General features: G+C 46.0%; 1 protein-coding gene across 1 annotated transcript in view; it reads left to right on the forward strand.

Annotated features, from left to right (window-relative positions):
• Positions 1-2421: 2421 nt before the first annotated feature.
• LOC142792021 (endothelin-converting enzyme 2-like) overlaps positions 2422-13091 on the forward strand; it is a 31639-nt gene continuing 20969 nt past the window's right edge. Inside the window, exons 1-2 of the mRNA XM_075885592.1 lie at positions 2422-2609; positions 10854-10995. Of these exons, the coding sequence (XP_075741707.1) occupies positions 2422-2609; positions 10854-10995 (330 nt within the window). The remainder of the gene's footprint in view (positions 2610-10853; positions 10996-13091) is intronic.

A 13091-nucleotide genomic window follows, 5' to 3' on the forward strand; every position in this document is an offset into this window, starting at 1 on the left:
TTGGTCGTAAAAATTGTTCATCGTTTCGTTTCGTTGATACTTTTTAGCAGTATTCATGTTGCCAACTTGCCCTTTCTGTGTATTTACGTACTATAAAAAAAACTACCTGTATACGCTCTTTGCTTAAAAGGCACGCATTTCTTCCAAATGTGTATATGATTTCGAGACCAAGCAAGGAGGAGCAACTTGGGCAGTTATTAGACACTCCTGGATTTGCAAAATACATTATTTATTATTTCAATATCTAGACACCCACGCGTAATGCTCCTTCACTTTTGGCTACCTTTAGTCATATAACTACGTCATATACGATTTTATTATTTTTTAGTAAGGTGCACTCTGTGGACTCCGCGAATGGCAGAAAGAGAAGAAGAATCACAATGAATGATACCGAAATACGACCGGTGATCATCGTGATTGTTATAGCACTTGTTTATTTCCTTAGGTGTTGCTGACTTTCTTGCACTTCATTTTAGAATGTTTCTTTCTACTCAAGTTTTGTTAATAAGCAATGATGGAGCTACCATTCATACGCCAAATCCCCAAGAGTGAAAAAACTTACTATTGGGCTCGTTGGTAGAGCATTTCCAAAAGTTAATTCGAGCGCGAAAACTTGACACGATCACTCACACACGGACACACCCAAGAGTGAGTATGCCACCGTAGTACTCAGGCTAAAACCAAACAAACAAACAAATATGCAACCGCTGCATAAATAAACAATGCTGCAAATGATCGAAAGAAGTCAAATCTTTTTCAGGCATTGTCATCAGGCTTGTACAGCATAAATGTATGCTCTAACGCAGCCTACCTTCCATATTTCTTGCCAAGCATAAATAAAAAATAAATGTTTGCTGTGAAACTACTTCCTCGCGATGCGATACCATGGAGCCTCGAGCCTAATTTATACTAGTCATTTAGCGGACCACGTAGCGACCGGGGGGCACGGCGCTGATGTCTTGGAGAACCGTGGCACTCCCATCTCGTATAACGAATTGACAAAACATTTTTACATGACGCGGAGACAATAGCCTCCACCACACAGAAAACTAAGCAAACCCCAGGCTCCACACTCAGGCTTCTTCAGGTCGGGGTGTACCCTAACCCCGTGCTATTGAACATGATTTATCCCGACATACAGCCAACTAATACATGTACCTACTGCCACGATATAGATACCTTGGAACAAATGCTGTGGCGGTGCCCCTTGTTACGCTGTGGGAAAGTCATCACGCTGTCCAAATCGGAGGGTGCTATTGCAAGCTCCGGACTTGAAAAACAGCGACGGGCAGTCCAACGGGCCCGCGACGCAGCAGAGACTTGGTCTATATGTTCCGACGTGGGAGCGGCCCGCAACGTGCTAAAGCACGTTCTGAAGAACCAAACAAAGTTCGTCAATCCATATGTTTAGTGGACCTTGTGAGTAATATTTTTTCCCTAAATTAAAGTGTTCATAAAATATTATATTAGAATTTCTACTGTAGACGCATCTATTCAGTTTCATAAACAAGTTTTTTGTGACTACCATTACCTTAACAAAAAGGGTGTGGCCCAAAAAGGATGTGGATGAATGAAAGGCAAAATTGAAAGTTTTTTTTATCTCTCTAATTTCTTTACAAGATGAGGGCTATATAGATTGGCCTGAATAAAGAACATTTATAGAACGCCTTCAGCTTTATGTACGTTGTTCTTTCTTTTGGGTACGTTGAATAATCTAAATGTCTCACTAGGTAGGTAGGTAAAAAACTTTATTAGGATCCACTGAGGAATTACTAACCCGGGCTAGGCCTTTAGGAGCTCTCGTCCGCTGAGCATCATGCGATGTCTTCGGTGATAGCCCTGGCTCGCTGGACAACTCAGATTTGCTTCACTGCACTTGGGCTGAGAAGGGCGCCTCGCCATCGCTAACCCAGTCATCCTAGGGTACACTCACGCCCGTCCGAGTAGTGGCGGCAAACACTGCACTTACACTCCGTAAGTATATGTGCCATGTCGGCTGTCTCGTGCCCGCACCACGGACAGCCGGGTGACGGGTAGAGCGAGGGGCACAATCTATGCAGGTGTCGGGGATTCTCAAATGTATCAGTCTGCAGACGCCTGAGATCAGACGCCTGAGACCTTTGTAGCTGCATGCGGGGTCGTGGGTAACGTCGTCGAGTTTTTCTGTAATGGTTTAGAATTTCGTGGAAAGTAACCATGATGTCCTTGCAGTCCTGTAAGGCCTTGGTGTCTGATGTTTAATTGATGGCCGATCCACCGGAGTGGGTGTGATGCATGTTTCAAGATTCATCACCATCATCATCATTATCTGACAAACACGAGCACCATTAACCACGCGCACCATTAACGGGCGGCTTCGTTCTTTGTACAACATCCGTAGTAGACAAGCTTCGTGAAAGAAAAGGCAATCAGCCGGTAACAATGGTTGTCGAGAAGAAAACAAGCAAGAAGGCGACCCCTGTGTCGTCTCCTTTCGGGCTAAGGAACGCAGACCACAGCAAGAAGCGCCGGCATAGGGATCATCAAGCCAAAGACATCCAAGGCATAAGCAAACAAGCAATCAAGAAGGATTCGCACCGCAGCAAGAGCGTGTCTCCAGAGTCCCTCAGGTAAATGCTCTTGTATATCGCATTTCCTGAATCCGGCGCAGAATATATTGTTTGCTTTTGTCAGTTGAACGTGTCCTAGAAAACAGAGAATTTTGTCTTTCAGTATAGAATTTATAGGCTACTAAATTGACAAGATAACGTGGTCTACGACTCTGATATCGGAATCTGTACAACACACATTAGTGAAACTTGTCTTCACAAAAGTAGTTGAATGTTTATTACACATTTATAAGAAATGTATATTGGTGTTTAGTGCCTGCACTACTCTTGGATGTTGATGCCTTTATGTTAGACCTGGTCGCACATCTTTACCGTAACAATCAACGACGTGCGGCAGTATACGCTTTCCGGAAACACTGTGCGCACCGAATAATTGTGCAAATCACTCTTTAACCACAAGCATTTGCAAACCATGCAAGTGACACATAACGGGATTTCACTCAATGGTTTTTCAACTCACGTTCCGGTGCAGCGAAGGAGAGTGATCTGCGGGTCGGCAATAGTCCTGTAGATATGTGCTTGCTATGCATCGTCGTGCTGGCGAGCAGTGTTAGGCTGATTAGTCGCTTCGGCGAAGATACGATCAATTCAGTCCTGCATCAGTGTATGTGTGACAGCCAGTTGGGTCGCAATGCGCTCAACTCACCAACGCGTGAGAGACAAGTTCTAAGCTTCAGCCGCGTAGCCGTGAAGGCATCCCGCTCCCCCCTCACGTGTCCGTCACCGCACCAAACTACCTGCGTGACATGAGTCGATCAATGCTGTTGTCTTTCAGTGGCACTTAGTGCAGCAGTTCAAGGGAGCAAATAAACGTCATTTCTTTCTCTCTCTCTCTCTCGTAGTCGGCCCCGTTTATTCGTTTTGCGTACATGAAGGACATACATCATTATTGCATAAGGAAGGTGCACTATACTGCACACGCTACCAAAAGATGAAATACGGAACACCGCCAAAACGCAACCGACTAAGCACGTAACTGCGTCAGCGAAGCTCGTATAGCGCGTCAAAATCAAGCACTGTATTTGTGGCCTTCGAAATCAGCCCCAAAAACCATAGGAGAGGTGGTTGCGAAGGCAATGCGTCTATATGCCCGAAACATGAGCCGCGAACATGCTGCCCTATCCTCGTATTTTACCCTCCCCCTCCGGTACGCAGGCAAACGCCCCTGGGGGCCACTACTTGCGTACAGAGCAATGCTCTCACAGTTGCCTACTCGCAGCGGTGATGTCACGTGACATAGCGGTACGGTATTGTCACGTGACTGAGCAGTATGAAGGAGAGCACTTGCACGCAGCGGCTGGTCGCAACATGCGACAGAAGGCATGGCCTCAGAGATTGCGTGCTGGCAGCAAGCTACCAATGGAAAAGAGGGCAACGTTTCATGCATGGATGGATGGAATAAACTTTATTTTGTATCCGGCGTCTTAGTGGGCTGAGCTCCCGCCTGGGTGTCGGCTAGAAAGTCTTGTCTCCTTGCGGTTTCCTCGGCCCGCTGAATTGCCCATAACTGATCGTCCAGTCATAGAATATACTTTTACAGCGCAAACATAAAACGATCCACAAAGAAAGCGACGACACACACCAGCGCTGACTAACAACTGACTTTATTTCGGGATATGTCAATGCATAAATACCTCCTGGGCAACCTCACCGCACATGCGCCACACATCTCGACAGATAACAGACACTCAGAGGAACAATCAGAGTTGACAAAAGAAATGAAACCGTGTATTACATACGTGATGAAATGAACTGAAACTCAGATGGGAGCAGCGTCAGAGACGTGTCGCTTATACAAAGCTGAGCCCTTTTTCTGATATGATAGGCTTCCAAAGCCAGCAGCGCATGTTCATTGTTACTCCTGCCAAGGATCGACGTCCCTTCAAAACGTGGCTCACAATTGCAGCAAGAATTAATATGAGCCACAAGATGGGCTCCTTTATCTTCGTTCTTGTTAACTTTTTGAGCGTGTTCCCTGAGCCGCTCGTTGATACATCTTCCAGTTTTTCCGACGTAGAACTTGCCACACGAGAGCGGGATGGCATAAACCACACCGACGGCACACGGGACATAAGTCACACCGTGTCGGATTTTGCAACCTCCTCTGTTCATACCGCAAGTGCGGGAGCACAGCTTGGAAAGCTTGTTCGGGGCAGACAGCGCCATAGCGACCCCATGTCTGCCTGCCACTTTCTTGAGCTGATGGGATATCCCATGCATATACGGGACCACCACAGGCCTCGCTTTGTCCTGTACGGCGTCCGCCCGCTTGGCAGTTTTCTTTTTCTGGAAGAGCGTTTCCGCCACTGCAATCAAAAGCGACCTTGGGAACCCCGCAGCCAAAAGTCGGCTGATCTGATTTGCGAAACTATCGTGCATCTTGTGAGTGCATGATTTTCTAAGCGCCGCTTCCATGGCCCCCATCGCAATACCTCTTTTCACAATTTTCGAATGCGCCGACTTAAAAGGTAACAAGTCCTTAGTTGCGCGTGGATGATAGGACCAACACACATGACGTTCACAAAACTCGAGCCTTAATTCTAAAAACTGTAAAACACCATTCTGTGGGAGCTCAAAAGTAAACACCAGACCTCGTCCTTCTCTGCTAAAATCACCTAAAATCTTAGTCACCGAGTCCTGGTAGGAGGAGTCTATAGATAATAAAACCAAAAAATCATCGACGTACCTAAAAACCTTTACAATCTTTCTCGCGCTAAAACCTATGCTTAAAGAGCAATCCACATTTGCTAAAAAAATATCTACAAGCAGAGGCGCCAGACAGGAACCAATACATATGCCATTACGCTGCAAATATGGCTGGTCATTAAACACGATAAAAGTGACCTTAAGATAAAACTCTAAAAGGCTCAAGAAATTGCTCAAAGAAACACCGGCAAAATTCTGAAAAGGCACAGCCCCATAGGCCTCAATGCACGCTTGCACAGAAGACATAAGCTCATGCTGGGGTACAGAATAAAACAAATCTTCTATGTCAACTGAGAATCCATAACCCACATTGGTATTCCTACTCAAGAAGTGCACTACATCATCTGCATTTTTTGAGTGTCTGTTATCTGTCGAGATGTGTGGCGCATGTGCGGTGAGGTTGCCCAGGAGGTATTTATGCATTGACATATCCCGAAATAAAGTCAGTTGTTAGTCAGCGCTGGTGTGTGTCGTCGCTTTCTTTGTGGATCGTTTTATGTTTGCGCTGTAAAAGTATATTCTATGGCTATGAACCAACTAGGCCCAAAAGAAGTTTTACTTATGATCGTCCAGGGCTGAACTGAGCAGCACGGCCAGCCAACGCGCGCGGAGGCTGTCGGTGGAGGCCGCGTTCTCATTACTGTGTTTTTGATTTCCTCGCATTCCCTTAGTATATGTTCTAAGGAAGCTCGTGCCTGACAATCTTTACATTGAGCGGACGCGAATATCTCTGGATACATAGCATGTAGTAGCGCTGGATTACTATAGGATCAGGTTTTTAATTGTCGCCATTGGACAGACTGTGCCCCGTTGAGTTTATGGTGAGGAGGGGGGTAAACCCGCCTGTCATTTATAATGCTTCATAATTTCACTGAATGTTGTCATTCAGTCCTCCAACTGCCGCACATTTGGAAATTCTGACGAGGTATCAATATTTGTCGTAGCCGGGAAACTCAGTCCTCGAGCTACGTTGTGTGCCACCTCGTTAGGGTTGATATCTCCTGTGGTGTTGGGTATGTGAGCTGGTAGCCAAAGAATGCAAACGCATCTGTCGTCTTGGTTGGTTTCGCCTGTCCTAAGAGTACGCAGTGCTTCAGGGGAGATTCTGCCATTTGCAAAGTTGCGTACAGCTGCTTGTGAATCGCTGATTATATAACACGCGTCAGTTCGTGATATGGTCAAAGCTATAGCTATCTCTTCTACCGTTTCAACGCATCTCGTGTGTATTGTAAGACTGGTTCTGCATTGTTTTTGTGGTTAACTACAGCCACGACGAAGCAGATGTTTTGCTTTTAACGATCGGCATCTACGAAGACCGCTTCTTTGTTGTTTCCGTAGTTCTTTGTCATCGTCATTGCTCTGCTCAGCCTTCTACCTGCGTTGTGCACAGGGTGCATATTTTTAGGTAACGCAGGCACCATGAGCTTAGCCCGTATGTCACTAGGAATGACCCATTTAGTGCCAAATTGTGTGTGGTAAGTGATGCCCAATTTTTCAAGGATGTATCTACCAGTTTTGTTTTAGAGAGGGGCTCGTACTGTGCAATACGTTGCGCCTCTATCAGTTCCTCTAGTGTATTACGTAAATCTAGCTCTAACAGCCTCACTGTACTTGTGATTTGCATAAGCCCCAGCGCTTGTTCGTAGATTTTTCTTATGAGGCTGTATAATTTCATTTTTTCTGCTGCGAACCATCTTTGGTATGCAGAAACATATGTAAGGTGGCTGATGACAAACGCGAGGGTGAGCCGTGTGACATTTGCCTCTCTTATGCCGCTATGCTTATTCGTAAGTCTTTTGATTAAGCGTATCGTTTGAGAAACCTTCGCTTCGATATTACGTACCGCTTCCCCGTTGGTGCCTTTGGCTTCTATTATTAACCGCAGTACCCTAATCTTATCGACATTGGGTATGTTGTGTCCATCTCGTGTTTTAAGTTGTATGTCTGTATAGGTATGTGTGCTGTGGGGCTTGGGATTGATGATTTGTGGGGTTTAACGTCCCAAAACCACCATTTGAATATGAGAGACGCCGTAGTGGAGAGCTCCGGAAATTTTTACCTCCTGGGGTTCTTCAACGTGCACCCAAATCTGAGTACACGGGCCTACGACATTTCCGCCTACATCGGAAATGCAGCCACCAAAGCCGGGATTTGATCCCGCGACCTGCGGGTCAGCAGCCGAGTACCTTAGCCACTAGACCACCGTGGCGGGGCCGCTTGGGAGGTGAGCCTTTTAATGTGGGCATGGCTTTTTTTTTTTTTTGAGGCGTTGGTTCCACACTGTTTGAAGTACAATTAGTGCCACCTAGGCTGCGTTGGTAGGTGGTCTGATGCCAGCGCGCGCTTGAATGCTGGCATCGAGGCGCTGAAGGACTGAGGGTGCCACAATTTCCATGTTGGTGTGATTATGCAGTATATATGTTCTCCAATTTTAGGCGGCCGCACCGCCCGACAGATGAAAGATGAAAAACGTGGGTACAGAGTGAAGGTGTCTGATATATAAAAGGCGCGTCCGAAGACCGATAGTGAATTGCTCCAATGACTTAGTCACCTTAGCGCCTGCTTCCTATCACGGCTGATCGAGAAATCGTGGGTTTAATTCCCGGGTCTCAAAGATTGCAAAATGCACCGCCGCGGTGGTCTAGTGCCTAAGGTACTCGGCTGCTGACCCGTTGGTCGTGGGTTCGAATCCCGGCTGCGGCGGCTGCATTTCTGATATGGCAGTAATTTTGTAGGCCCGTGTGCTCAGATTTCGGTGCCGGTTAAAGAAACCGAGGTGGTCGAAATTTCTAGAACCCTCCACTACAGCTCCTCTCGTAATTATATGTTCGTTTTGAGACGTTAAACCCGACACATCAGCGAAAAATTGCAAATTTTTGTCTGAATATTTGTGTGTGTTCTATTCATGTCAACTTTAACAACGTTATATCCACGACGAACATACGTTCTTGAAGTCTTTGTGGGCAGTTTCCTGTTAGAAAAAAATCCTGTCGTCTCCACAAAGTGAATTGCGATAAGTGGGGTGAGGCTACAATGCCTATCGGTAAAATCGTGAAACATTCATGCACACACCATGAAGACTCGACACGTTGTTATAGAGTGTTCACGTGCCCGCTTATACACACGATGGTTTTTATTTACTTATTCATTCAAATATCTACTTGTTTACATACAAGATGTAATAATTTATTTAACTATGAAGGTATATATAAGGATTGCATCAATGATTAGAAAACTGTGGGATGTGTACTTATTTGAAGGTTACAATTTTGTGGTTGGTGAGGTTCGTGGCCAAAGAATGTTGGGTGAACTTTGTTGCATTGGCACGGGGCCGGTCATTGCGGATGGAGACACTGATGATCAGGTTGTAGTCAAACAACAAGCGGTTGCATACCTTGCTGCTGTGGCCGAAGGAGTGATCGATGTAGTTGAGTACCTTAGTTGAGTACCGGCTAAGGTACTCGACTGCTGACCCGCAGGTCGCGGGATCGAATCTCCACTGCGGCGGCTGCATTTTCGATGGAGGCGGAAACGTTGTAGGCCCGTTCGCTCGGATTTGGGTGCACGTTAAAGAACTCCAGGTGGTCTAAATTTCCGGAGCCTTCGACTACGGCGTCTCTCATAATTATATGGTGGTTTTCGGACGTTAAACCCGACATATCAATCAATCAATCAATCAATCAATCAATCAATCAATCAATCAATCAATCAAGGTAGTCGTGGTTGGAGGGTGCCTTCAAGCTCAGGTAGCACATTTTCCGGCGCTTGACCACTGCTTCCCGCGCCCGCTTCAATTCTACGTTCTCTTGCCGCGACATGCGTGCCACTTCCACATCGCGGGCTTTCTCATAAGGTTCCGCTTGTCGGCAAGCCCACTTAGCTTCGCATGCGCGAGCTCTCACCGCTGCCGCTGGCTACACATTGATGCTGGTGCTGGCTTGCGATTGCTGCCGCCTCCGGAGTCTTTCTTTGGTCTCTCGAGCTCTCACTGCGATGTCTTGCTGGTGGGCCCCCGTTGCAGTCACGTTGCGAGCTTTTCGCACCACTGCCTGCACTTCGAAGATGTCCATGACGATTAGCTAGAAGGAGATAAGTAGCTGCGTTGAGTAGCTGCCGCTAAAAGAAACACTGCAGTGCCAACAGCAAACCTGCGATCGCGCGCCCACTTCCAAGACAAAACTGTGACTTGCGGTTACTTTGATGGCACGCACTCGAAGCGCTGTTTAGTTCTTCCGAGAGAAGACACACGCCAGACCTCCCAGCTTCAGCAACCGTACTGCTTTCGATAAGTACAGTAGGGAGAACTCTGGCGCTAGTGTCTACTGGAGCTACATAAAACTTTTTTAGAGCCAGCATGGCATTGGTGGGCAGTACACACATCAGTCTAGACGTACATATTTCAGTTTCGTTTGACTTCCCATGACGGGAAGCCACTTTGTCACGAGGCAATAATAAACAAATGGCCCATGCCGCGTCAACATTTGTTATGCTTCCTTTCTGCCACAAACAAGCAGTGACTGAGACCACCTTCCTGCTTCCGTCGCTGCGATCAAAAAACCTGCCCCCTTCAAAGCCTCAATTGATAACATATTGTTCAACCACACCTTTCTGTATTGCCTTCAGACCCTAAAGGTATGAAAATAAATCAATGAACAGTTGCACTTCACCACCTCATCTATTCAAGTCGCGTCATGAAATTCACAACGATCGGTCCTTTTTTTATTGAAAACAAACAAGAACACAAAAATAAAGAATGCCTCAGGGGCGTTCGATGACTGCAAGCACGCATACTAGGCTAATTTATGTACTACCCATCATTCCAATGCTGGCTGAACAATTGTGGTGCCACGGTCTCTTCAAGGTAATTTTATTAAGAATATTTATGACAGCAGCTACAGCGCCGTGAGAAGCAACCGACCAATCCATAGGTAGCCAGCAGCAGCGGTCAGCACCGCCATGTTACGCGGAAGAAAACCACATAACTTAGAGGTGAGGTGACGCAATGCACTGGGCGGGGCACCGGGAACGCCGCTGCCCTCTCCTGCGAAGGGAGGCGAGTTGAGAGTGAATGCTTCGTGCAAATATTCTTATTTCTGGATCTCCAGTCCTCCTTCGGCTTTTCGAAAAATTATTGCGGCTATGTTTTTCTACGAAGCATCCAACTCATTCCAAGTTGTTTTTCACGCCAAGTTTCATTAGTGGTGTATGACCCTTTTATGGTATTCAGTAAGGGGCTGCATTTGCACCATGGCCACTTACACCCCAAGGAAATGTACTGAAGCTGTCTACCCTAATAAAGTTTTCCAAAAAAGAGTTATATATAGCGATACCGATTCGCATAAAGGAGTTAAATAACACCTAGTTTCCTTTGAATTAAAAGCGATCACGTGAATGGCAGGGTTGGTATTAAATTGAGTACTGTATTGTAGGGTGTGACTAATGAGTACATTGTGTTTCCAAAACAGTTGAAACAGTTTTGTATCACCAAATGTCCTGTTGTCCTCATGTTTCTTAACGAAACGTTATTCTATTACGCAGAAGCCCGTTGGATGTAAAAAGCTCTCCGAAGGCGCACACGCGAAATAAAGGCTCGCATTCGAAAGTACCTTCACGGGAGTCACCCGGAAAAGGGCCTTCGTCACCACTAGTGCCATCGCTGCGAGCCAGCCCTTCACCCAAAGTGAGTAACTCATTGATCTGTAGAAGCTGTGTTCATATTGGGTTGCATTGTACTTAATTTGAACGCATAGGCGACGCGTAGTTGCCAAGAATGCGGTATGCTTACATTGGTGAGGGGTGAGCTCCTGGCAGCATTTTCTATGCGATCATGTTGCATTGCGGGCTCTACAATTTGAGTGAATCGATATGTTAGCGCCGACGTTTACCAAATCATTTACAAATTACGGTAGTCGGTTCTAATTCTGTTTGTCATTGAAAGGCTATCTGCTAGGTTATGCAAACTTTTACGTTACGAACAACACAAATTCCGGCCCGGGTTGATGCATATGTTATTGCTTGAAATTATAGTGCTTTGAGAAAAAACGGACGTTTTTATGCTTCACAAAGAAGCTCATTTCTTCCAGTGCCTCACAAAGTCAACAGATTGTGAAGGGAAGCGTTCGAAAACTAAATAACAGTTCGTGTTTGGGGCGTGGTGTCTACAAGATAATACTACACCATTAGTATTGTCGACAGTTTCAGGATTGAAGTGCTGCCTATATGCTGCTTGAGAAATTTATTATACTCTTTATGAAAATATTTTTGGAAACAATGTCAGTCATGCATCCCGCCAGAAAATACTAGCAGCCCCAATAGTAACGACGGAAACAATTTTTAGTCTAACCTAACTTTAATAAGTACTGCAATAACTTGAGTGTTATAGCCGATAGTTGCTGTACATGTATTGCATCATAGAAAAAAAAGTGAGGGTTTCGCCAGCTACTAAAGGTCCTAAAATCAGATGGCACATATTTGGACTCATAGGCAGTAATGCTGAAAAAGATGCATACAGGAGACCATCGATTTTTAGGGCGGCCACTTTATCGGACACGCTTCAGAACCGGACACAGTCGTGGCGCCATCACATGACACATAGTGTCAATGTAAACAAAAAATGTCTGTAATTGCAGCCACTGAGACTTCGAAATCTGAATGTTCGCACGTTTTATTCGAACTCACGCTCCGAAACATCATTAACTCTAGCGAGCATGCTTTCGCGTCGAACATCTCACAGACATAAAACGATGATATCGCAAACTTCATGGCTGTAGGGAAACTCCAGAGTTTGAACTGGCACCTTGCAAAATTATTCTGTCAGGAATGACTCCGTCAATTCGAAGGAAAAACCTGTTACGGTGCGAGTGCGACAGTTACTTAACAATTATCAGCAGAAATGCCCATGGGTGCAATGGCATCAATCACCAAAATTATCGGTACGATGTAAGCTCTGACAACCGTAACGACAAGCTTTCCTACGTAACAGCTGGGCAGTGCGTGTGGCCCAGAGTACTTCCAAGTTCACAACATTCCTCTAAAGGACGACAACTTAAAGCCTCCACGCCACCTTTTCAATTCTGCCTCCTCATGCGAGACTGCTAAAAACGCCGCAAAACAGCATTGCTCGTGCTGAACACATACATAACATCACAACCGAAATGCTACTTTAGCACGAATGCGCTCCGATAAAGGTCACGGAGTGAATTCGGACCAGCGCCAGCGAAATGCTCTAAGAAAACGTGGCGTCGTGAACTTGTGTTTCAGAGCGCAGAGTCCATTGTAAAGTACCCATGAAGTACAGTCGTCTGCAAGCTTAACATGAACGCTCCGACGCGTGACCTGGACTACTTTGATGCCAGCAGCGAAGCGCTGGGCGCTGTGGCCGAGATAATAGCTCGGTATGCTTCTATAGTACGTCGGCATGCATGGGTAAGATCTCGGCAACAGAACACAAAGCTATGCGGTGCTACAGTCAATCAAACTGTTCCAGGCACGCTGCGGAGCCTTCGTGTTAATCCTACTGACGACTGTCTTGCGAAGTACCCGGTTCATGAAAAGGGTGAAGGAGAAGCATAAATGGAAAGACTCTATTCCACTGAGCTTCTCGTTCTCATCTGCCTTTGCAAGGACATGATGTTTCGTTACCGACAGGCAGTAGTTGGACTACGAACGAATAATGCGCCATAGTTGCATTTTAGGCAGTGGGTTATTTCACCAAAGAGAAAACATAGCAGTTTCTCTTCGCAATGAACGAAGTATTATGAAAACCGCCATCACGGC

Source organism: Rhipicephalus microplus, chromosome 2, assembly GCF_043290135.1.
Source record: "Rhipicephalus microplus isolate Deutch F79 chromosome 2, USDA_Rmic, whole genome shotgun sequence".
Taxonomy (NCBI): domain Eukaryota; kingdom Metazoa; phylum Arthropoda; class Arachnida; order Ixodida; family Ixodidae; genus Rhipicephalus; species Rhipicephalus microplus.